Source organism: Zingiber officinale, chromosome 10B, assembly GCF_018446385.1.
Source record: "Zingiber officinale cultivar Zhangliang chromosome 10B, Zo_v1.1, whole genome shotgun sequence".
Lineage (NCBI taxonomy): Eukaryota > Viridiplantae > Streptophyta > Magnoliopsida > Zingiberales > Zingiberaceae > Zingiber > Zingiber officinale.
Window position 1 is genome coordinate 52,909,205 of NC_056005.1, and position 27,065 is coordinate 52,936,269.

The 27,065-nt window shown below is 33.6% G+C and overlaps 1 protein-coding gene across 1 annotated transcript; it reads left to right on the top strand.

The window, feature by feature from the left end:
• Positions 1 to 1,560: 1,560 nt before the first annotated feature.
• On the top strand, positions 1,561 to 27,065 carry LOC122028564 (transmembrane protein 50A-like). Its single transcript, XM_042587406.1, has 4 exons — positions 1,561 to 1,795; positions 1,875 to 1,971; positions 26,648 to 26,800; positions 26,877 to 27,065. The coding sequence occupies exons 1-4, from the start codon at positions 1,660 to 1,662 to the stop codon at positions 26,911 to 26,913; spliced, it is 423 nt and encodes a 140-aa protein (XP_042443340.1). The 5' UTR covers positions 1,561 to 1,659; the 3' UTR covers positions 26,914 to 27,065.

Genomic DNA, 27,065 nt, shown 5'->3' on the forward strand with positions numbered 1-27,065 from the left:
AAGTGACGTGGCTGCGCAGACCCGCTGGAGGCGCCTTCGTGGTGCGCGAAGGCACCTTAGATGCCCCATTGGAGGCACCTTAAAGATGGATGAAGGCGCCTTCAAGGCGATAAGCGACGACTGTTCAGCGCTGATCTGCACGAGCAATTCGGAAGGGATGGAGGCGCCTTCGGAGGAGTTAGAGGCGCCTTGGATACCCTTGATAAGGGGAGTTCGAGCAGCAGTTCCATATAACGAAATCATAACTTCTCCCAAGTGACTCTCTTACGACAAGCTGCGAACTCAACGATCCAGAAGTGCTGCGAATACTTCCCGATGACCCGAAGCTCCAAACCTGATATTTCCTAAGTGTCGTTGGTATTTTTTAATTACTGCTTTAAACTGTATTTAGCTTGTAATAATTTCGTGCTTATAGTTGTTGCCCACGGAAAGCGATCAAAGATCGCGGACCTTCGAGTAGGAATCGCTACAGGCTCCGAACGAAGTAAATCCTCTGTGTTTGTGTGTTTGCTTTTTATTCCGCTGCGTTTTATTTACTCGAGTGTTTTACAATTCGGAAACGAACGAAATAGCCGTGAGCACTATTCACCTCTCCTCTAGCGCTTTTCGATCCAACATATGATACCCATTTCTATTCCGATTCTTAAGAGAGAACTAAATACCACTTAATTTCATGAAGACTTCCTATTTTAATCATATCAATTGTCATTATTTTTATTTAAGTATATAAATATAATTTAAATGCTTAAACCCAAATAAACTACCTATAATTCAATTAATTACATTTCTATATCTATACTTTTTAATTTTTTTTCTCAAAATTTATAATCATAAATTTCATATAACTTTCAAAAATATTAATTCCGCTAAAATTATAAATTGCATAGGTAGTTTTAAGTATTATTATTAAATGTCTTTAAAACAAATCCAAAGGTATCAGAATGATGGTATAAAAATCTATATTTTCACATAAAATATAATTCTTTTATAGAAAATTTCTTAATTTAATTAATATTATTGATTTGTTAATTTAAAATTTGATGGCCCATATTAAATTATCCTGTCCATGTAAATATATAATTCAAAAAATATAAACTAAATACTTTTTGAAATTGTTTCAATATTTATTCTTTAATGTCCAAATTTTATTCTATACTAAATATCATAAGAATTATAATACTAACAAAATGCGTAATATCATTTTTGAAAAATATGATTCTAATAAATTCATACCTGCATTATATAAATTCTTTACTAAAGTTGGTATTTTACCTCTCTTCATCTCCGTGAGACCGATTTTAAGGGGGCGTTGATGTGACAGTTCCATATTTTTTTTTTTTTATTAAAGTTGGTGTTGGATTTAATAGCTAATATAAAGTAATAGTCAGCTGCGATACTCATGGATAAACCAATAATTAAATAAAATAAAAATATGTAATAATAGTATTTATCGCATGAATATTTCGTGGATAATACTTTAAGATGAAAATTTTCATAGTATTTAGTTGAAAATCGGTGTCCTAACTGTAATTGTAGATTAATTAAGCTATAAATTATAAGATAAATAAATAGGGATTTGTTTGCCGGACCAAAGCGAAGTCATCGCGAAGCGAGGGTGCGGAGATAGCAGGGAACAGGGGAACGACGACGAAAGAATCTATGGGCAACCTAGGGTTAATATGGGAGATAATGGGACCGGGATTCGCCGGGGCTGTGTTCGGCGCTGGGTGGTGGTTTTGGGTCGACGCCGTCGTCTGCAGCGCCGTCAAGGTCTCTTTCCTCCATTACCTCCCCGGTAAAACCGTCCTCCTCTTCAACATCTTTGTTCATTTCTATCCGACTTGTTAGGGTCCTAATTGACTCTTGATTTCCAGGGATCTTTGCTTCGCTTGCGGCACTCATGTTCAATTGCGTCGACAGAAACGAAATTGGGTACGATTACTACTCGCCGTACGGAGAGAGCGAATGGAGGTATGATCTTTCTGTCTGTCTAAATCTTTTTGTTTTCCGGTCACGTTGATTGATAGCTTTTGGATTTCCAATTGGGGTTCTTGGTTAGGTCGGTGCCTCAGTTAATTTTGTTGACAACGAGCTTAAATTTTTTAACGCCGGTTCTGATTGCTGTTGCTTTGCTTTTGCAACTTTTTTTTTTGATGTTGTTGCTGCTTGCCTTTTCAGTTAATTCAGTCGTGTTCTTATGCTTATTCTCTAGACTTTAACTTTACTTGTGTTATCGATTGGGTTGTCTTTATTCAGTTCTTTGTGAATCTCTACAAACTTATTGCCAAAGGAACTAAAACTAATCGAGCCGTGTTGAGTTTAACCATTCTTTTAACTGATATTTGAGCATACGTCTTAACATAATACTTGGTTAAAAATAAATGTAAGGAGAAACTAGTATTGAGATCATTATATGGTCTTGTAGAATTTGATTATCTTGTCATCAAAATACAAAGCACCATGAAGTTTTTTGAAAGCTGTTATATTTGAAGAGAACAAATGAACAATGTTTCATTGTTTATAATCTTCTTCTGGGGAATTATGGAATATAGTCAAGATGACCGATAATGCCATGTACAATTTGATATTACTGATTTACCAATGAAGACATTTTTCTTTTAAAATTTTAATATATTATTTTACTTGGAAATTTTTACCAGATTGGCCAATCTAATCTCTCCTAATTTGTCAATGTGATGAAGTCCTTGAAAACTAGGATGAGTAAGTGCAAAGATGGCTTTTGGTTTGCATTCAAAGTGACATTTGTTGCACATAAGGTGCTTGTTTTTTTTTTTATGGCAAAAGTCAAGTTTTGTTGGTGCAAGTCTAGAAGATCTTTATTTCTTTGGTTTTTGGAACTTGTCATTACTAGTTTTTGCAGTTTGTTAAATGACATCATAGATATTGTTATGTTTCTAAAAGGAGGACATTGTATCCATGTTTGTAGTTATTAATTTTTGTTTGTGCTACTCAATACAAGAGACATGTATTGTCATGAATCTTTCAAGAAGTGAATTTATGACACCATTTAGCTAGATTGGTCCTTCTTTAGAAGCAGGAAGGGAGGGCTAAAGGGTGGCTCCTTTAGTCTCACATGGACAATTTGGGGAGATATTGAGGCTCTTATGGTATAGTCTAAAAAAAGGTGACTTCAATGGAGTTTTAAAATTGATGAGAACTAGATTATAACACATACAATACTTTTTTATGCAAAAACATCCAAGAAAGATATAATGAATAAATCAAATTCCTTATGTTCTAGTTCTTGGACATATATTAGGTTTAAGTAATCAAAAACTTTCAATGATAAGTAAAGGTAAGTTGATTAGGATAATATGAAAAATATTTTACCATTGAGTTCAAAAGAAGACATAATTTATAAGATAACATGGGTTGATAGGGGTGAGAATCACATATCCTGACTATTGTTTGGGTACTCACAAAAAATATTATAATCTATCTAAAATATCGTAGTAGTATGTAATATTAAGTAGATGTCAATTCTTATGTTCAATGACACTATTTTACTGAGGTATACACATGTAGTTTGATGAATGATACCTTATGAAATAAAGAAAATATTAAAGATTGATTTCAACTCCACCTATGATGAATAAATTCCATCATGGTCGATCCCAAGCCCGGATAAAAGAGGACAGTTGCGTTAGATTGTCAACTTAAAAAAAACAAATATCATGTATAGATCCATCAAACTATTATTTTAATGCTAGGTGCTTCCTCACAAGGAACGCGTTGTAGGATTCGACTGCAACATTTTAGCAAAGATCATTTACTTTTTCTTGAGAACTTGGGTGTAGTGTTAAATATGCAAGAGTTCTCACACTGTAAGTTTGGTAAGAATAAATATTATAAGAATATCGATCGACTTAAATCTAGAACATAAAATGTAGGAATGCTCACAGTCAAAGTAATAAAGGTAGTAGATATGATGATTAGGAGATAAATTACTATTTTATATTTATAAGAGATAAAATGGGTAGAGGAGAAAATAATTATGATAAAAAACTGAGATTTTATTGTAGATAATTCATAAACAGGGTAGGATTTGTTGTAGATAATTCATTAAAAGACGAAGTAGTAGTAGTTAGGAAGGGAGATAAAATTATAACTCTTAAAATAGTTAATGCAGGACGATCCGAACTTTGAGATGCCGTAATTTTTTACTCGGGTTGAATCACATGACGATATATCGAATCAAAGTTCGTTCAGAGATCTACAATTGATTGCTGGGTGTAACTTATAATGGTCTACTCTTAGGCTCGAAAAAAATCGATTAAAGCCTTTTCGGAGGCTTCGAACAATTTTTATCATTGTTTTAGGGTTATTTTCATCTTTTGTATCTTTAGGGTTTGGAGACTATTTAAACCAATGCCTAGTTGATGTTAGGATTATCTTTTGTTTTTGAATCAATTTTTTCGGTTAAACCTAGAGACGACGTCTCTGCATTTGATGATTTCTTATCCTCTATGAAATTTCTTTGTGAAAACTATACTCTAGAATAATCGCTATTCTGTTCGATGTTATCAGAGTACATCAGATGGAAGGTCGTCGTGGTCGTGATCGTAACAGATAGGTTCCGATTGAGGAAGCCCAACGCCGTGATGGTAGTGTTTAGGATGTGATGATTGATGATTTACAGAGGCAAGTTGCATAATTAACTCTGGTGCGAGATCTTGAAAATCGTGAGATCACTTATCTTGATTCTTATTCCACTTTCAAAAACCCATATCATAATCATGGTAAATTTCGAGAGCGGCATGGTTGAGACGAACGATATGGAGACTTCGATTTTTGTGTTGATCTACCTGAGAAGTGGAGAGAATTTTTTATTATAAGGAAGCTCGATCGTGTGAAGGTAAAATTGATTGTCATTAAACTTAAAGGCTAAGCATCAGCGTGGTGGGAGTAGTTGTGACGATCACGTGACAGACAAGATGAAGTCAAGATCACTGATTGTAAGAAGATGAAAAAGAAGATGAGTTATTTTCTTCCCTTCGGTTACACTCGAACTCGGCTCCAACGACTTCATGAGTTGAGGCAGGTGCAAGATCGGTCAGATGATTATATGAAGGAGTTTTACCAGTTAATTGCTCGTAATAATCTATATGAGACAGGAGCAAATGATGGCACAATATTTAGGGGGTTGCGCTAAGTTGTCTTTAGTTTGCATTTGTTGTGGACTGTTTCAGAGGCCTACTAGTGTGCTCTGGCTATTGAAAAACAATAGAACAGGAAACAGTGATTAGGGGTGACCAAAACAGTCGACTTGTTCACCCTCAGGATTATGTCCTATGCAACAACCACTACACCCTATCAAGTGTTTTCGTTGTGGTGAGGAGACATAGGACAACTGATTGTAGAAACCTGCTAATCAAAAGGGCAAAAATTTGTTGATTGAGGAAGATATGGAAGACAAGACCGAGGTGATTAACGAGTTGTTTTATGACGATGATGAGGTTGATGAGGTGCTTTATGGTGATGATCATGAGACTTTAGTCATTCGCAAGAGTCTATTGACTCCCAAGGGCAATTCGGGGATAATTGGTTGGCAACCAATATTGATGATACAAACTGTGAAAGCAGCAATGATTATCACAGGGAGGTTGAGTGTTACGAGTTAGGACAGCACATTAGATCATGAGAGTATAGATAAATTTTTCTTTGATAAGGAGGTAGTTGAACAAGTGGAGGTTGTACAATGGACCTCTATGAATGCAATTGCCTTGTATGAACCTTCTTTTGATGATAATGCGAGGAAGATAAGTGGTAGTGTTATATCTGGGATCAACAATTTATTTATGGAACCAACCCGCCGTTCTCCATTTAGTTATTTGCCTATGGATCTTCAAACTCCATCATATTCAAAGTACATAGGAGATGGAGGTCGGGTGATTGTTGGACGTGATAGGCACAAAAATGGTTATCTCCAGGTCCTTCTAGCAAAAATTGCCTTAAAAAATCTTTTGCAAACAAATCTGGAGTTATTTCCTACTTGCATTGATCAATGCTATTCTCCAGATTCTTCAATAGTTGATGGTTACTTCAGTGTACTAGCCGAGGTCTACATATGTGAAGAAGTTACAAAATGTGAGTTTTAGAGACTATTAAGTCTAATCCTCTACATAGTAGTTGATCAATTGAGCAAATTCGTGATAATGCCCTTCAAATGTTGGAGACCCTATATATATGTGAGTGGCTGAGGATTATACTGAAGGTGCAAGACACTACTAGGTGTCAGTTGTTGGCAACCTTCCACTCTTATCAATAGTACAAACTCCTCAAAACTTGCTAAAGACCATCTTGAACTTCGTGAGCTTCTTTGTGAAGAAATTATGCAATGCCACATAATTGCTCAGCATCAGGTCCTAACATGCATTGCTCCTTGGATTGAAAATCTAAATTTTGTGAAACTTTGGGAATCTAATTTTGGTTGGAACAACGATTGTTGAAAAGTCTACTATGTGACATGGAAACATGGAGATCAATTTCTTATGAGATGAGATAGAGAAGCTATGGAATACAATTGCTTGGAATAATAGAAACATTGTTCTAGTCCTTGACTTTTTGATCACTAATGGGATTGAAGATTGTGATTCTAGTATATTAACAGAGATAACAGGAGCATTTTGTATATATTTTTCAGTAGCCAAACATGTTAGTTTATATCTAGCACGCATATGGCCACAACAAACAATTGCCGAGTTGATGCAGAGAATTTCCTTCCTAGGCTATCACATGACATTACTCTAAATTCAAGGACGAGTTCTTTTCAATCCAGGGCATGCAGGAGGATCTGAACTTTAAGCGACCATAGCTTTTGACTCGGATTAAATCACGCGATGCACAATATATCAAATCGAAGCTCGTTTAGAGATCTATCGAAAACCATCGTTTAAAGCCTTTTTCAAGGGCTTCAATCAATTTTTGTCTTCTGCAGCACCTCATCCCTCAGACGCACCAAGCCTGTCATCTCTCTCCCGTGCCGTTCTTTTCGCTAGCTGCGTCTTTCACTCGATTTCCTGTACTCCTAAATTCCTACACACTTAGACACAAGGGTTAAAAACTAACAAGACTTAACCTGACTTGGTTGATAACATCAAAACTACCTTGGGGTACTAACAATCTCCTCCTTTTTGATGTGAACAACCCAAGTTAAGTTAGGGTAAACAAACATAAAGAAATAATAACAAGGTAATAAATTTGCAACTCAATAATGTGCAAAAAAAATTAAATTACCCTCCCCCTATACTTAATTTTTCCTTCTCCTCTTTTGATCACATTAAATAGGACACTTTTAAAATGATTTTGGAAAAGCTAAAATTAAAGTTTAAGGGTTTTTTTTTTTAAAATTTACATTTAGATAACTAATTCATAGAAAATTTTCTAACGGATTGTTTAGATAAAGTCTCATAGAGAAATAAATTTGCTAAAATAATTTAACAAATATGATTTTTGTTAAATAAATTTTAACGATCAGAATTTTTTTAACAGAAATTTTGATAAACTATTTAAAGCATAAGTTAAATTGATTAAATGCTTCACAGTTAGTCAATTAAATATTTTATTTCAGAAATTGACATCCAGGCTATGGCGAGGCACTAGGCCTTCTTGGATATTGGAACAATAATCATTTTCTAGACAAAGTCTTTTAAAGAAATTAACTATTTAACTTTATCTACTAAGCATGTTTTTGAAACCCAATATAGGTTAATTCCTACTAGATTAATTAAAAATTTTCGAGCAATATATTTTCTAGATAATTTTCTAATTTTCCCTTTGTAATATTTGAATTTCCAATTTAACCCTTTATAGTTCCTGAAATTTGAAGCAGACAAAATTTAAACATGCAGATTTTTTTTAAAATTTTTTATTTGATCCTTTATATTTGCATTCTCAATTTTCAATTTTTCAAAATCCTCTATTTCTATTTTCAGTTTTTCATTTTTAGTTTTAATCTTGTTGAGATCTTCTAATCGATAAGATATAGATAAGGTTGATTTTAACTTTTTATTTTTTTTTCTAACTTACAACAATTTTTCGATACTAGTTTTATAAACTGAAATGACTTGTCAGAGGAAGAAATCGTACTTGACTTACCTTGTCGATCCTGTAATCTGAAGCTCCCCTGAAGTGCTGCTTTCTTCCGATGTCGCTCCCTCTTTATCGATGCTCTCAATGCTCATTTCGGACGAGCTTGCTTCGTCTTCGTCTTCTTGGTGACTTGCCACTAGCGCAAGTCCGGCGATTGCTTCGATCTCTGATTCGGAGTATGTTTTGTCCCATGTCTCCTTTAGAGTTTTATAGTTGTTCTGGGCTGCCTTCATATTCTTTTCCTTATCTTTGTCCTTGTTCTTTAATTTTGGGCAGTTATCTTTCACGTGTCTTTCATTGCAGTGATAACACTTTACCTTTCTTTTCTCTTTTGTACCCTGCACTTGATTAAATCTTTTAGATTTAAATAATTTTTTAAATCTACTTACCATGAATGCCATTTCACCGTCCTCAAGAGAAAATTCAGAATCTCGTCCGTCCATCTTTGCCTTTAAAGCAATATTGTGCTTTGGCTCTTTCTTCAGATCTGCACATCTTGTTTCATGGATTTCAAAAGTTGAAAACATTTCTTCTAAAGTATTTGATTTTATATCCTTAGATATATAATAAGCATCTACTAATGATGGTCATTCAGTGGTTCTAGGAAATGCGGTAAGTGCGTACTTTAGAATTTTGGTTGCTTACCTTTAATCCGAGATTCGTGAGTCCGATAATGAGTTCCTTGATTCTTGAGTGGAGGTGTGTGATGACTTCGTCTTCTTCTAACCGGAGGTTGCTGATATGGTTCCAGAGCAGGTCCTATCTCGCTAATTTTGCCTCCGAGGCCCTTTCGTGTAGTTCCAAGAATTTTTCCCAAAGCTCCTTGGCTGACTCGTAGGCTCCGCCGATACGGTTGACTTCTTGAGGTGGTAAATGCTAAGCAGATGAAACTCTGCTTTACCATTTGCCATGAAGTCGGCTTGCTCCTTCTTCGTTCACTGATATTTTTCTTTGTCTTTTGGGGTTACAAAATCATATTTCATAATTATTAATAATTCAAAATCTGTTTTAAAAAAATATCTCCATCTTTTTCTTCCAGCATGCAAATTCCTCCTCGAACTTCGGTGGGTTGATGCTCTGTCCGACCATCTCGTGTGCTTCGTTTGGCGGTTAGTCCTCATGAAGCGAACCTCGTTCTGATACCAATTGTAGGACCCTTGGTGGCCGACTAGAGGGGGGTGAATAACCTTGCAAAAATAACACGAACCTTCCTCGAACGTTATAGCTTAATTAAACTAATACTTGCATAAAATAAATAAGAAACTAGAAAGAAGAGGCACAGCGATGTTTACTTGGTTACAATCGGGGACGTTGTTAATCAAAGGAAGTTGAAGCTCACTATCAAAGTCTCTTTCAGACGGAGAAGCCTCTTATAGCAGTTAAATCACTCAAAATGCAAAGCTAGACAAAGGAAGTTGTTTACAAGTGTTTTGTCTAAACTTCTAGGACCAGGGCTGTATTTCTAGGCGCCTGGAGGGGGATAAAATTTTATCCCTGTTGCGACATCATGTTTGACGCGTTCTGAATAATTTTCATGGTCCGGGCGCCCGGACCGTCCGGGCGCTCGGAACAAAGTTAATCTTATGTTAACTTGTTTGGTTCGGGTTCTTGCTTCGGCTTTGCTCGCTTGGGTCCGGGTCTTCCGCTCCCGCTCTAGCTCCGCTTGCTCGGGTGATTTCGGCCATCTAGAATAGGACTCACTCGAACTCATTTTCTGGCGTTCGAGCAGTCTTCTACTCCGGCTTCTCGTCTCTTGGAAACGCCGTGCGCCTCCTTCTCGTCCGCTAGCGTACTCTTCTGCAGCATCTCTTCTCTCAGACGCACCGAGCCCGTCAGCTCTTTCTTGTGTCGTCCTTCTCACTAACTGTGTCTTTCACTCGACTTCCCGTGCTCTTAAGTTCCTGCACACTTAGATACAGGAGTTAAAAATCAATAGGATCTAACCTGACTTGGTTGATCACATTAAAACTACCTTGGGGTATTAACAGATGGAGATGTTTTACATATGATACAAATATGATGATTGCATTTGAGGAGGCCCCATGTTCTTTGTGATCGTAAGATACCTTTAAAACTTAAAGAGATGTTTTACAAATGATGATTATACCTGCGATGCTATATAGAGTTGAATGTTGGATTATGAATCGAGTACACGAGCAAAAAATGAGAGTCACAAAGATGAAGATGTTAAAGTGGAATATACTTATACAAGAAGGGATTGGATAAGAAAAGAGAATATTAGAGAGAGTTGGGTTACACCTATGTAAGAAAAAAAATATGAGAGACGCATTTAAGATGGTATTGATATGTATGCGACCAATAAATGTTCGAATTAGATGATATAAGACCATGATAAATATGTATTTTAATTGAGGAAGTAAGACTAAAAAATACTTGGTTAGTAATATTAAAATAAGATAAAATTCTGATAGAGTAGATCAAGTTTAATATGTAAGAGGATTCCTATAGCTAATCCCACAATAACTGTTTTGTTGTATTAAAGATTGATTGCTTGAATTTGAGAGCATTATCAGTCTATAAATTTTTAATAGAAGTGAAAAATTCTAGCTTTATTTGATAATAAACTTTTTAAATACTTCAAAAATCTCATAATGAGTTTTGAACAATTGTACATGTGCAATAGGATAAGAAATAACTAAAACCACCATTACGACCTAAGCACTTGAGCGCCACATGCCAAAGTGTGGGGAAAGAAATAACTTTGTAAGTACTAATAGGGAATGGCACATAATGATATTTATATAACACACATGTCCACGTTGAAATTTAGCGAAGGGGATATCTTGACTAGATCTGTAGGTTTGGACATAAAGAGATGATTAACATGATAATGCCATAAATATAAAATTATGATTGTGATAGAAAGAGCTTTAGGGGGGAAACTTGTTTGTCTAAGTAGTAGATTCCATTAAATTCATAGCCTTCATCAAAATCATTTTCTTTGTCCAGAAATACAATGGGTAGGGTAGGAAGCTACATAACAATTTAAGGAATTTGTAAGCATACTAACAGTAGTAAATTCATAGATAACCTTGGGACTTAAAAGTACGTTATCTAATGTTAATGAGGCATGGAAGAATCTTTGCACTTATATATATATATATTGTTGGTGCAACAACGCTCTCAAGTGATGATTTGACTATGGTTATTTGATGTGTTTGATAAAAGATAAATTTGGGGTGGTTGTATGTTTCTAGTATATACATTTATCTAACACATTTATCACATTGAAAATTAGTGAAGGTGAAATGTTGACCAGATCTCTAGGTTTGGACATAGAGAGGATTAAAACGGTAATGACATAAATATAAAATTATGATTGTGGTAGAAAAAGCATCAGGGGCAAGTTATTTGCCCAAGTAGTAAACTATATTCCATTAAATTCATAACCTCCACCAATCATTTGCTTTGTCCAAAAATACAATGGGTAGGGTAGGAAGCTGCACAACAATTTAAGGATTTAGTAAGCATACTAGCAGATAATAAATTGATGGAGAACTTTGGGACTTAAAAGTACTATATCTAATATTAATGAGGCATGTAAGAATCTTTGGCTTTTTATAAATATATATTGTTGGCGCAATGTTGCTTTTGGCTAGGTTGTTTTGATGTGTTTAATAAGAGATAAATTTGAGGTTATTGTAAGCAAGGTTAAAGGTAGCAATTTTCTGCCTGCTACCTGTTGTCTTCAAAGCGCGTTGGCTTTAAAGAGGGAGAGAAACTCTGATGCCCAAGTAGAACTTGTTCCAGGTCCACCAAGGTTGCCTCTGTAAGTGATCTGATTTGGTCTACCCTAGTCACCAAAGTCATCAATATCACCTCCAATTTTATCTTACATTAGATATACTGATGTGGATAATTTAAAAAGACAAAAAAGGCAACATATAAAAGCCCTAAAACAAAGATAGAGGAGGCGTATGCTCCTAGAGTATCTGACATCACAAGTCCATGTTATTTGACATTTTATTCCCTAAAATGTCTTGTCACATGGGTAAGGGGAGTCTCCTCGTGTAAGGCCCTCAAGAAATTCCCAAGATAGCCACGTATGACTAAAGAACCCACCATTCATTCCACCTAGCACTTGAAACTCAAGAAGCATAGCTATGGAACTTGGAGACATCAATCTAGTTGTTATAGTTCCACTTTTATCAGTCTGACATTTCTACCCACCGTCTAGATCCTCTCATCCTTGAGTTTAGCTTAGCCTTAGTCCTATACTAGAGTGATAGTATTAAACACTAATATCAAATTGATGTAGCACAAATTCACTCTAATACTAAATTGATATAACATAAAACTCTTTGATAATAAATTGATATGAAGAACTCCGCCCAGGATGAATTAGTCATGGCCGGTCCCAAGCCTAGATAAAGGGAGAGGGTTGTGTTAGGTTGCCAGCTAGCGTTCAAACTATGACAAATGTTCATTAAATTATTGTGCTAATGCTAGGTTGTTCCCTGAAAGGAATGCTTTGCAGAGTTCGATTGTAATGTCTCGGCAAGGACTATTACATCTCTAGAACTTGGGTATAATGCTAAGAGTTCGCGTTACAGGGTCTGTATCGGCAAGGACAACTATATCTCCATGAGAACTTGAGTGTAATGTTAAATAAGCAAGAGTTTTCACACCATAGGTTGGATAAGAACAAATATGATAGGAAAACTAATAGTCTAAGATTTAAAACATGGAACATAAGAACCCTCACTGATAAATCAATGGAGGTAGTAGATACAATGTTTATGAAAATAATTAGTATTTTGTGTGTACAAGAGATAAAATTGGTAGGTGAGAAGGCAAAGATGATAGAAAACTCGGGTTTTAGTTATTACTACACAAGAAAGAGTAAAACAAGAAATGGAGTGAGTATTGTTGTAAATAGTTCGTTAAATGATGAAGTTGTACAAGTAGTTAGAAAATGGGATCGAATTATAACCCTTAAGATAATAGTGGCGAGAGAAACTATAAATATAATTAGCGTATATGCACCACAATTAGGATTAGATGAATCTATCAAATCAAGGTTTTGGGACTACTTAGATGAAATCTTATAAAACATTCTGCCAAATGAAATGATTTTAATAGGAGGTGATCTAAATAAGCATTTCGGAGTCAAAAATGAGAAATATGAGAGGATACATGGGGTTATTGTTGGTGCAGTGAGCATCAGATGATCGAACCTGAGTTTTGATTATGGCAAAGGACTCAAAGTTAAGCTGTGGTGTTATCTAACAAGGTTCATGGAGCTTGCAGGAAAGTCCTAAGTGATACTTAGGCAAAAGTCCTAGCTGCGGCTAGACAGGTGAAAATCCTAGGTGGTGGTAACCCTAGGTCCTAGGGGGAGGTAACCCTAGGTGGAGGAAAACCCTAGAGGGTGGTAACCCTAGGTCCTAGGGGGCGGTAACCCTAGGTGGAGGAAAACCCTAGGAGTGGTAACCCTAGGTCATAGGGGGTGATAACCCTATGCGGAAAGTCTTGGTGGGTCGAGTGCTTCAGGCAAAAGTCCTAGGGGGGTAACCCTACGTGGAAAGTCCAGTGTCGCGGGTGAAAGCTGGACTAACTGGTCAAGTCCACAGGAAGTCCGAAGCATCGAGCAGAAGAAAAGTCCATCGATCGAGGATCGTGACGCGGCATCGATAAATCTCTGGAGTAGGTGAGGCCGCTCCCCGTAGAGGGAAAGGCGTCGAGTCGATCTAGGGGTTTTCCGGTTGAAACCGAAGTCGTTTCAGATGATGATTGTCGTTCACTTATATTATTATGTTTTATGTACTAACTTTGTGCTTGAGGGTATATTTGAGATTAATATATCTTGCGAGGACGAAAGTGCAAAGAATAGCCTCGGATGACCGAAGCAGGCGCCCCGGAGCTCGGGCGCCTCGGTGCGAGCCGGTACCGTCCGGAAGGGATGGGCGGCGAAGGAGGAAGCGCCTGAGCGAGTGGTTTAAGGTGCCTTGGATAGTGAGGAAGGCGCCTTGAGATGGATAAAAGGCGTGGTCAAAGCTTCATCGCGAGTCATTTTCGGATGAAACTTAGGGATTCAAGGCCTTGGGCTGAAGGCGCCTGAACACCCTTTATAAGAGGTCTCGACCGTGAGCCTCAACAACGAAATCCAAGTGATCCCTTTCGAATCTAGCTGCTAACCGAGAGTCTAAGTTGCGACGACAACCAAGACCGACGAGCTCCAAATCTTGATTACTATCCGATATTGATATCTCGTTTTCAATTGTACTTAATTGTAATATTTGTACTCTATTCGAGCTTATAGTTGTTGCCGTAGGCGATCGAGGATCGCGACCTTGAGTAGTCGTCGCAGTTCGAGCGGCGCTAAATTCCTTCGCCTTGTTCTAATTTTCCGCTGCTTATTACTCTGTTAGTTTTTCGTACGATTTACGAATTCGAAAAGTGAAAGCCACCAGCGTTATTCACCCCCCTCTAGCGCTTCTCGATCCAACAGTTATGGGTTTGGAACGAGAAATGAAGAATGAAAAACTATATTAAATTTTACGATAGCATATATTAGCTAATACATTTTTTAAAAAAAGAGAAAACACTTAGTTACATTAAAACATGAGAATAATAAATCGCAAATTGATTTTCTTACGGTTAAGAATGATAGAAAGATTGTAAAGATTACAAGGTTATCTCTAGAGAAAGCTTAACTACCCAACGTAGGTTAATAGTATTGCATATACGCCTCAAGCATAATATCAATAGAAAAAATTATGTACAACTCTTAGAATTAGGTGGCTGAAGTTAAAGGATGGGAAGCAAAATTTATTTAAGGAGAAGGTAAGAGCACAAGTATTAGGTGAAATATATGGTGACTCTAATACGACGGGATAAGATGATATCAAAGTTAAAAATAATAGCTAAAAGTGTATTCGGTGAGTCAAAAGTACATGCACCACTAAATAAAGAATCTTGGTCGTGGAATAAGAAAGTACGAGAAAAAGTGAAAGAAAACAAACAACTTATATATAATAGCCAAGAAAGAGATTAAGAAAATAGTGAATGAAGCAAAAAATAAAGCTTTTAAACTATTATATCAATAATTGGATACAAAAGAAGGAGAAAAAACATTTATAGAATAACTAAAGTAAGAGAAAGGAAGACAAGAGATTTTATCCAAATAAAATGTATTAAAGATGAATGTAATAGGGTACTAGTAAATGATGGAGAAATAAAAGAGCGGTGAAAGAGATATTTTCATCAACTTTTTAATGAAGGTTTAGATGACTAATTTAACTTAGGTAATTTAAGTATGTCAAATGAGTATAAAAATTTAATTTTTTATCGTATAATTCAAACTTCAGAAGTAGAACAAACTTTAATTGAGACGCACAATGTACTAGATGATATTTCGATAGAGGTATGGAAGTGCCTAGGGAAATAAGGTATTGAATAACTTACAAAATTGTTTAACATGATATTGAAAATGAAAAAACTACCTGATCAATGGAGGGTAAGTACTCTATTTTCATTATATAAGAATAAGGGAGATGTATAAAATTGTGCAAACTATAGGAGTATTGAACTAATGAGTCATACCATGAAATTTTGGAAAAAAGTAATAGAAAAAATTAAGGAAGAGGACCACGATGACCGAAAATCAATTTGGGTTGAAAGGTCGACAATAGAAGTTATACATCTTAGACAACTAATTGAAAAATATCGGGAGTAAAAATAATATCTACACATGATATTCATTGATTTAAAAAAAGTTTATGATAGAATCCCAAGAGCAATTATATGGAGAATTCTGGAAAAGAGAGGTGTTAGCATAATATGTATTGAATTAATTAAGGATATGTACGAAGATGTAACGAGTAAAGACTTTAAACAGAGTAACTAAAACATTTCCAATAAAGATAGGGTTACATTAAGGGTTAACTCTAAGTCTTTATTTTTTTGCACTAATTATGAACGAACTCACTACACACATTCAAGACATAGTACCGTAGTGCATGTTGTTCACAGATGAAACACATGGAGGAGTAAATGTTAAACTAGAATCTTGGTGGGAAATACTAGAAGAGAAAGGGTTTAGGCTTAGTAGAATAAAGACAAAATATATGAAATTTAAGTTCAACAATATTAGACATAATAAGACAATTGTTAAGATAGGAGATAATGAGTTGTCCGGAATCGAGATTTTTAAATATTTATGATCATTTTTTAAAATGATAGAGGGACATAGAATACAAGTAGGAGGGTTGAAATGAAGGAAAACACCTATAAAACTTAAAGGAAAGTTCCAGTTTGATCTGCTATGTTATATGAAGATGAATGTTGGGTTATGACTTGATCACATAAGCGGAAGATGAGAGTTGCAGAGATGAGGATGTTAAGGTGATGTATAGATATACGAGGATGGATAGAATATAAAATGAGAACATTAAAGAGAAAGTCGAAGTTGTATTTATTGAGGAAAAACTTCGAGAGACACGTTTAAGATGGTATGGGTATGTACTTATACGACTAATAAATGCTCCAGTTAGGCGATGTGAAATTATGACAAACACACTTGGTAGTATAAATAATATAATAGGAGATAGATCTCAATGACGTAAAAGGATCCATATTGATGATCCTACCTAGTAGGATAAGCCTTGGTTGTTGTTGTTGAATAAATTGATATGAAGCTCTTGGAGATGTACGTTAGAAACAATCCATCAATGAAACATGTCTACTCTTCTATTAAAGAAACATGATAACTTATCATGGTATATGACCTGTATCTTGTGTATTAACAGTTAAGTATTATTGATAGATTAATTTAACACAACTTTTAGATATTTTCTTAAGTCTAGCATTTTTTTTCTTCATCAACAATTCATATTAAAATCTACCATTGCTACTTTTTGCCCGTTTATTGTTAAGAGGCTCTTTAATTTCTTCTAGTATTTCTGCGATAAAGTTTTCTTATTGTATAAGTGATAGAGGGTTTTTATTTATCTTTGACAATGCTCCAAAAATGGTGCTACAGTAGAACTTTTAAAATCTAATTTTTCTTTTATATATATATATTTCTTGTGCATGTCATATTTTCAATTTTTTATGATGGAGATGGTTTAAAATAATTAACTAAAAGTGTAGAAAAGTTAGAAATGTTATCATGTATATTTATTCTTTTATTTCTGGGCACAAATTTTTAAAAATATTGTTGTGACTTGAATAAAAGATATCAAGAAAGTTTTATATTTATTCTTTGTATGAGTGATGTAGCTGAATAGTTATGAAAACAAAATTTTTATGAGTGATATTTACACATAATAATATTGCTGAATTTGATTGAGATGATTGTGGCAAAGTTTGTAAACTACTAATTTTTTAAAATTAATTTATGCTGCTATCATTGAATTTTTTCCTATTTATTCTCTTCTCAGTTTTTAATTAGTACTACATAGTTTAAGAATGATTAGTGTTTTTATTAGATGAAAATAGAACTGATGATGATGTAGCTGAATAGTTATGAAAACAAAATTTTTAAAATATAATGAAGTAATATTATATTCGATTCATATTTTTAGCTGTAAGTTTAGATGGCAGAGTTAAATATTATGGATGTTCTAATATTTTTTTTTTTGGATTTATACTTGGATGCAAAATTCTCAAACTTCTAACCAAAAAAAAATACAAGAAAATTTATTGAAAGAGAGGTAGTAGTTATATTGTGATAAATATGATAACTTTTCTTGACAAATAGGTTGGTCAATGATTTGTATGAGTCCACATAGCTGAGTCCTTAAAAAGAAAGATTTCATGAAGCAAACAAAAGAAAATCATTGAGCAAGCAGGAAGGGTGGTATATATTCTTATTCTGTTAGGCCAACTTTCTTATAAAATATATTTTTAAGATTCATAAATCAAATATATCAATTCTAATTTGAAAAGGTGAAATATGACATGTTAATCGAAGACATCTTGACATGGTATATATCTAGAAGCACTCTAATAATTTGTTGCTTGGATGGAAATAGGAGGAAAAGAAACTAATTCTCTTATTCACTTAAAAGGAAATCAAGATTAGGAAGGAATTTAATTTGATCTAATTTCTCTATCTCACTTTTGTCCAATCAAGCGGACACAAAAATAATGGAAAATGAAATTTAAGCATCTATTAAATACAAATAGTTAATTATTATTTCTTTCCTGTTCTTTCTAAGTAGACAAGTTGAATAAAATGGAGTGAAAATAAAATACATGTTTTGTGAATTTTCTTTTCCTTTCTTTGACTCCCTCCTATTTCCTTCCCTCCAAGATGCACACGCGCACGTATGCGCACACCTGCTCGCGTGCGCGCGCACACATGCGCACACACACACTTATAAAGAAAGTCAATCTTTTAGTGGAGCAACTATTTGAAGGTAATATATATTTTTTGAAAGAATACAAATGGTGAAAGCACTTATATGTTTCAACAATGACATTAAAAGACAAAAGCTACGTGAGTGAGTTATAAGCATACATAAGTGCTCTTTGGCAAATATAATTGCGAGAGTCGTTCGGTGTCTATATCTGTTTACACATGTTGCAAAACATGTTTGAAGTCGAGAGATCTTGCTATGCTCCGATGAACATCAATATTGATGATAGAAAATAATTGTAGTGAATATTTTAGACTCATAGCTAAAGTTGGAGCTAGTTATTAAAATTTTTGCTAGTGATGCATATAAATACACACTAAGCAACACATGAAAAGGCCATAACACATGAAAAGGCTACCAATATGCTAATTTTGTTATTTGATTCACATCATATCTTGACTAATAAGGTGTGCTTGGTCTGACTTGGTAGGAATTAGAGCTCTAATATTGTGTTGTTAACGTTCTCATTATTATGATACACATGAAAAAGTAAAACGAGAAATATTATTGTAGATAGTTTGTTAAGAGTTGAAGTAGTAGTAGTTAGGAAGAGAGATAATTATAACTCTCAAGATAATGACAATAGAATAAATTGTTAATGTAATTAGCATATATGCACGTCAAATAGAATTAGATAAATATACTAAATTAGATTTTAGGAAGACCTAGATGAGGTAGTACATTTTTTTTTTTGACAAAATGAGATGATTTAAATAAGAGATCCAAATGGACATATAGGAGTACAAAATATATGATAGGGTGCATGGTGGCTATGGTTTTAGAACAAGAAACGAAGAAGGAAAATCTATATTGAATTTCGTGATAGTATATGTACTTATAATAACTAATACGTTTTTCAAGAAGAGAAAATACCTGGTTACTATCAAAAGTGAGAACAATAAATTGTAAATTGATTTTCTTATAGTTAAGAAGAGGAATAAAAAAATTCATAAAAATTGTAAGGTCATCTCTTGAGAAAACTTAACCACCTAATCATAGGTTAACGGTGTTAGATACTCATCTCAAATATATTATTAGTAGATGGGAAACGTGTATGATTTCTAGGATCAAGTGGTGGAAGTTAAACAATAAAAAACAAAGTATCCTTAAGAAGAGGGTAGGAGTATATTCATAGAAATATATGACAACTTGAAAAATTTGAAAATGGTGGCCAACAATATTCTTGGTGAGCCAAGAGGACCGACACCACCAAAGAAAAAATCTTGGTGGAATGAGGAGGTATAAAAGAAAGTGACAAAAAAATGAATGGTCAATAAGTTATTTTATACTTGTAAGTATAAAGAAAACTTAAAAAAGTATGCAGTAACTAAGAAAGAGGCTAAGAAGAAAATGAGTGAAGTCAAGAATGGAACTTTCGAATGCATATATTCATAGCTTGATAAAGAAAAAGGACAAAGAGACATTTATAGAATAACTAAAGTGAGATAGAGAAAAACAAGATATCTTAGTCAAATAATATATATTAAAGATGAATCTAGTAAAGTACTAGTTAAAGGATGAGGAAATAAAATAAAGATAGAAAAAGTATTTTCATAAACTTTTTAATTAAAGTTTACGTGAGCAACTTAGTTTAGAAAATTTAAATAAGTTAGAGGAGAATTCATTGTAGCATATATTAAAACAATGGAAGATATGTATGTCAATACAATTGCAAGAGTGAAGACTATAGGCGGATTAACCGAAGTATTTCCTATAAATATAGAGTTACATTAAGGATCGACGCTTAGTCCATATTTTATATATTAGTCATGGATGAACTACAAATCCAAGACACGTTATCATGATACTTGTTTGCAAATCATTGTTTAGGTTGATGAGATATAAATTCTAAACTCGAATCTTTATGGGAATCACTGGAAATAAAAGGTTTTAAACTTAGTAAAGACAATATGTAAAATTTAATTTTAGTAGTAATAGATGTAACAAGACAATTGTTTCAATAAGAGATGATGAGTTAACTATAATTGAGAGATTTAAGTATGTAGAATTGTTTTTACAAAAGAATTGAGGGATTGATAAAGATGTTTTACATAAGATGTAAGTAGAAGATTGAAATAGAGGAGAGCGTTAGTTGTTCTTTATGATTGTAAAATATTTTTCAAGTTTAAAGGGAAGTTTTACAAAACGACATTTATACTTACTATACTATGTAGAACTGAGTGTTAAACGAATCAAGTACATGAGTAAAAGATGAGAGTCGTAGAGATGAGGATCTTAAAGTGGATGTGTTTATACGAGAAGAAATGAGATAAGAAATGAGAATATTAGAGTCTAGACTGTGTTTATTAAGGGAAAACTCCGAGACACATTTAATATTATATGAATATGTACTCATACTAATAAACATGGTTTAAAATTTTATTTTGTGTCGAACGAAATGGGCGAAATTTACTGTTTCATTCACCGGCCAGGCATAAGCACTATGGGGCGTCGGGGGGTCGTGGAGGTGTTGCGATCCCGTGGCAAACTCCACGAGGTTGTGGAGGTCGTTGCGATCTCGTTGTGAACTTCATAGGGTCATGATCACAGAGGCCAGATTGCGTCCGCTCACGGGCACACGAGTGTGATGTAGAATGAAAACCTAGGTTTTGAGAATTAAACTTAGGTTAATTTTAATCTATTCCTAGCTATAAATAGGATAATCAACAAGCTTAATCATACCCTAATAAAATTATCCCATTAATTTAATATATATATATATATATATATATATTTAATTTCAAATTATATAATAAAAGTTCAGCTTTTTACCAAACCCAATAGATAAGTTTCCAAAATACCCAAATCACGTACCATAGTTTCAAAATTACCAGATCGCGTACCCACTTCTTGTTTTACCCCGTCCTTAATCAACGAATCAGAAAAATCGTTGGAAATTTCAACGAATTCTTTCGTGAAAAATATACAATTTTTCAAAAACTCGGTTGATGGACCTAGAGACCTCGGAATAACATGCTCCTATATGTTCGTCTAGTTCTCCTGATTGTAAAAATATTATCAAACATCATTTTGATCCAATATATTGAGAGCAATGAATTTTTGAACATGAATTGATTTTTTGAACACATTCATGTTCAAAAAATCACTACTCTCAATATCTTGAGTCAAATTGATGTTTGATATTTTTTACAATAAGGAGAACTAGAGGAACACATAAGAACTGTTTTCATGTCATTTCGAGGTCTCTAGGTTCATCAGTCGGTTGATGGACCTAGAGACCTCAGAATAACATGAAATCAGTTCCTATGTGTTCGTCTATTTCTCTTGATTGCAAAATAGTATCAAATATCAATTTGACACAATATATTGAGAGTAGTGATTTTTTTTTTTTAAACTATGGCTGAATGAACCTAAATAAAATCAATTCAAGTTCATTTAGCCAAAATCGGTTGATGAACCGAGAGAGTTCGGAATGAAGTGAAACTATATCCTATGAGTTCTTTTAGTTTTTATGATTATATTCATGCCCTCAAATATTAATTTGACCTAATATTGAGAGCAACAATATTTTAAACATAAATGTGTCCGAAAAATTAATTTGTATAAAAAAAATCATTTTTTCAATATATTGGGTCAATTTGATGTTTAATAGTATTTTTACAATAAGGAGAACTAGACAAATACATAGGAACTGGTTTCATATCATTTCGAGGTCTCTAGGTCTATTAGCCAATTTTGGCCGAAACTGACTAGATCTTGATACCACGAAATGACATGAAACTAGTTCTTATGTGTTTCTCCTGATTGTAAAAATGTTATCAAACATCAAATTGACTTAATATATTGAGATTAATGATTTTTTGAACACGAATTAGTTTTTCGGACACATTCTTGTTTAAAAAATCTTTGTTCTCAATATATTGGGTCAATTTGTTATTTGATAGCATTATTACTATCATGGGAATTATACAAACATATAGGAACTGATTTCATGTTATTCCGAGGTCTCTAGGTCCATCAGTGAGTTTTGGCCGAAATTGACGGACAAATTTTTTGAACACACAGAAAGAAATCAATTTGACTGGAACTCGACTGATTTTTTTCTCCAGTTGAATTGATTTGAGGGCGAGGGTAAAATGAGAAGTGGGTACGTAATTTGATAATTTTGAAACTATAGTACATGATTTAGGTATTTTGAAAACTTACCTACTGGGTTCGATAAAAAATTGATAAAAGTTTTATTTATTTATTTACCATATGGAGTTGACTACACCTCGTGGGATAAGACTTAATTGTTGTTGTATTTATCATATGGAGGCGTCGTGATTTCGTATTTTTTTCTTTTTTAAAAAGTTATCTTATTTTTTAAAAAATATTTAGATTAAATTTTTTATTTTTAATTAATATATTTCATATTTAAAAAATATTGAAATCATATTGGTATGGTACGATACGGTATCATAAATGTATTGATCATAAATCGAAACTTCGATACGGCTCGAGATTTTAAACTATACTAAATATCTTAGTTAGGCGATGTGAGATCAAAAGAAGACTTGGTTAGCAATAATAATAAAAGAAGATAAAATTCATTTGATGATATAGTAGGGATTAAGTCTAATGATATAGAAGGATCTATATAATTAATTCCACGGATTAGGATAAAGGTTTTATAGTTTTGTGGAACTTTCTCATTGCAGTTATAGGCAACTATGTTATATTGATGATTATTCTATTTCTGAATAGTAGATAGATTTATATCAGATATCTATTGTGTCTTAAAGAGTCTCTTACTATGAGTTATTTGAAAAACGTGACATTTATAAGTGCCAACAACAACAACAATAACAACCAAGTCTTTTCCCACTAGATTGGGTCGGCTGTATGAATCCTTTTACGCCATTGAGCTCTATCTCCTATTATATCATCATCTATATTTAAATAAATTTTATCTTGTTTTATTGTTGCTATTGGTCCTTCCTCTCTTCCTCTTTTGATAACGGCAAAAGATTCACAGTTAAGATGTTTTTGTAGTCTAACGAGTCTACTTGACCATCTTCAAGTGCCTCTCAGAGTTTTCTCGATAGATGCAAACCCGACTTTCTCTCTAATATCATTCCTTATTTTGTCCATCTTCGTATGTCCACACATCCACCTTAACATCCTCATCTCTAACTCATCTTATTCTCATATAAGTTCATAGCAACATTCGGCTCCATATAACATAGCAAGTCTACAATGATTTTATAGAACTTACCTTTAAATTTAAGAGGTATTTTACGATCACATAAAACACGAACGCTCCTCTATTTCATCCATCCGCCAGATTCTATGTAAGCGATCTCTCAATCCCTCCATCATTTTCAAAAATGATCCTAAATATTTAAATCTCTCGGTTCCAAGCAACTCGTCTTCTCCTATCTTAACAATTGTTTCATTACTTCTAATATTGCTAAACCTAAATTCCATATATTCTGTCTTTAATCTACTAAGCTTAAAACCTTTCCCTTCTAATGTTTCTCGCCAAGATTCTAGCTTAGCATTTACTCCTTCACGTGTCTCATCTACTAAAATAATATCATTTATAAACAACATATACCAAGGTACTTTGTCTTTCTTGAATATGTCTAGTGAGTTCATCCACAATTAGTGTAAAAAGATTTGGAATTAGAGTTCATCCTTGATGTAATTCTATCTTTATTAGAAATGCTTCAGTTAATTCGTTTGAAGTCCTTATACATATCATTAATTAATTTAATATATGTTACACTAACATCTCTCTTTTTTAGAATTCTCTATATAATTTCTTTTAGAACTCTATCATAAACTTTTTCTAAATCAATGAATGCTATGTATAGATTTTATTTTTGCTCCTGATACTTTTCAATTAGTTGTCTGAGAATATGTATAACTTCTATTGTCAACCTCCATTATTCTTTTCCAAAATTGCATGATATGAATCATTAGTTTAATAGCCCTATAGTTTATACAATTTTATACATCTTCCTTTTTTTTATATAAGAAAACTAAAGTACTTACCTGTTATTGATTAGACATTTTTTCATTTTCAATATCATGTTAATTTTGTAAGTCATTCAATATCTTACACTACAAAAAAAAAAATCTGTATTAATTTCCTAAGCACTTCCATACCTCTATCTAATATATCATCCGTCCAACGGCTTTCCATCTCCATTATCGTTTAAAGTTTGTTTTACTGAAGTTCAATTCTACGATAAAATTAAAATTTATACTCATTTGACCTAATTAAATTATCTAAGTTAAGTTGATCACCTAAATCTTCATTAAAAAGTTGATGAAAATACCTCTTCCACCGCTCTTTTATTTCTCCATCATTTACTAATACTCTATTACATTCATCTTTAATACATTTTATTTGGCTAAGATCTCTTGTTTTCCTTTCTCTCACTTTAACTACTCTATAAATCTCTTTTCCTTTCTTTTGTATCCAATTTTGATATAACCTGCTCAAAAGTTTCATTTTGCTAGTCACTTTCTTTCTTTTGCTATTATTTTTTTAAGTTTTCCTCGTTCTTACAAATATATAATTCCTTATAAGCTATTCGTTTTTCCTTCACTTTCTCTTGTACTTTCTCATTCACCACTAAGATTCTTTACTTAGTGGTGCATGTCCCTTTGACTCACCGAGTACACTCTTAGCTACTATTTTCAACTTTGATACCATCTTATCCTATATTGTATTAGAGTCATCATATATTTCACCTAATGCTTGTACTTCTACTTTCTCCTTAAATATATTTTGTTTCTCATCCTTTAACTTCCACCACTTAATTCTAGGAATTGTATATATTTTCTTTCTATTGATACTATGTTTGAGGCGTATATCCAACATTACTACCCTATGTTGGGTGGTTAAGCTTTCTCCAGGGATGACTTTGCAATCTTTACAAATCTTTCTATCATTCTTCCTAACCATAAGAAAGTCAATTTGCGATTTATTATCCCACTTTTGAATGTGACTAAATGTTTTTCTTTTAAAAACGACGATAGTTATAATATACGCTATTGCTATCGCAAAATCTAATATAGTTTTCCCTTCCTCATTCCTCGTTCCAAACCCATAACTCCCATGTACTCTCTCATATTCCTCATTTTTCACTCCGATATGCCCATTTAGATCACCTCCTATTAAAATCATTTCATTTGGTGTAATATTTTATAATATTTCATCTAAGTCCTCCCAAAACCTTGATTTGGTAGCTTCATCTAATACTACTTGTGGTGCATATACGCTAATTATGTTCATAGTTTCTTTCGCCACTATTATCTTAAGGGTTATAATTCTATCCCCTTTTCTAACTACTCTTACAACTTCATCCTTTAACAAATTATATACAATAATACCCACTCCATTTCTTGCTTTACTCTTTCCAGTGTACCATAACTTAAACCCGAGTTCTCTATTATCTTTGCCTTCTCGCCTATCCAATTTGTTTCTTGTACACACAAAATGTTAATTTTTCTCTTAATCATCATATCTACTACCTTCATTGATTTACCAGTGAGAGTTCCTATATTCCATGTTCCAAATCTTAGATTATTAGTTTTCCTATTATATTTGTTCTTATCTAACCTATGGTGTGAGAACTTTTACCTATTTAACACTACACCCAAATTCTCATAGAGATGTAGCGGTCCTTGCTGAGACGTTACAGTCGGACCCTGTAACGCGAACTTTTGCATATTTATCACTACACCCGAATTCTGGAGATGTAGCGGTTCTTGTCGAGACGTTACAGTCGGACCCTACAATGCGTTCCTTTCGGGGAACAACCTAACATTAGCATAATAGTTTAATGGATTCATTCATTGAATATTTGCCATAGTTTACAAGTGCCAAATGAAGTTAATTACTAATTGATTCAATGAAACCAAGAAGTTCTTGTGAAAGTTCCACTTTAATAAAAATAAGGATCCTCATCATTTTGAATTATTTTTTTTCCATTTATTATTTGCTTGTGGAGGCTCCGGATGAAGGCTTATTGTTATTGTATTATTCACGTGCCATTTTATCAATTTCTTATCCTTTTTTTACCACCTATCAAAGTAACATTTTGTTTGATACGTAGACAAGTTATCAAATACAGACAATAGCTGTGCCTCTTTAAAAGAATATACATAATAGCTTGTGTCATTGCAATTTACAGGTTGAAGCTCTGGCTTTTTGTGTCATATGTTGTATCTTTTGTTTCTTTAGCGGGATCAGTGGGCTTACTCATACAAGACACACTTACTGATAAAGGTCCCTCCGCGTGGACTGGAGTTGCAGGTGTTTTACAGTGCGTGTTTGTTTTGATAAGGTATTACTACTCTTCAAATATATGGATGGATATGTTATTGAAAGTTACCTTTAATTGATGTTGAGTTTATTTGCAGCGGATTGATCTATTGGACTTCTCATTCAGAAGAGTGACTGAACTATGTGGTTAGTGGAAAATTTCAAAGACCAACATGTATCTTGTACCTACTACATCATGTTCTGTGCAATTGTGAACTTGAGTGGTGTACATGCATCTTCATTATTAGTTACCCGATATTAGTGAAACTGTGCATGGTGGTATGATA

Bases quoted from the DNA above. Each gene is read 5' to 3' on its own strand.
- LOC122028564 (XM_042587406.1), top strand. From the start codon at position 1,660: ATGGGCAACCTAGGGTTAATATGGGAGATAATGGGACCGGGATTCGCC. The intron at 1,796-1,874 runs GTAAAACCGTCC...CTTGATTTCCAG, and splicing joins TTTCCTCCATTACCTCCCCG to GGATCTTTGCTTCGCTTGCG. The intron at 26,801-26,876 runs GTATTACTACTC...GTTTATTTGCAG, and splicing joins TGCGTGTTTGTTTTGATAAG to CGGATTGATCTATTGGACTT.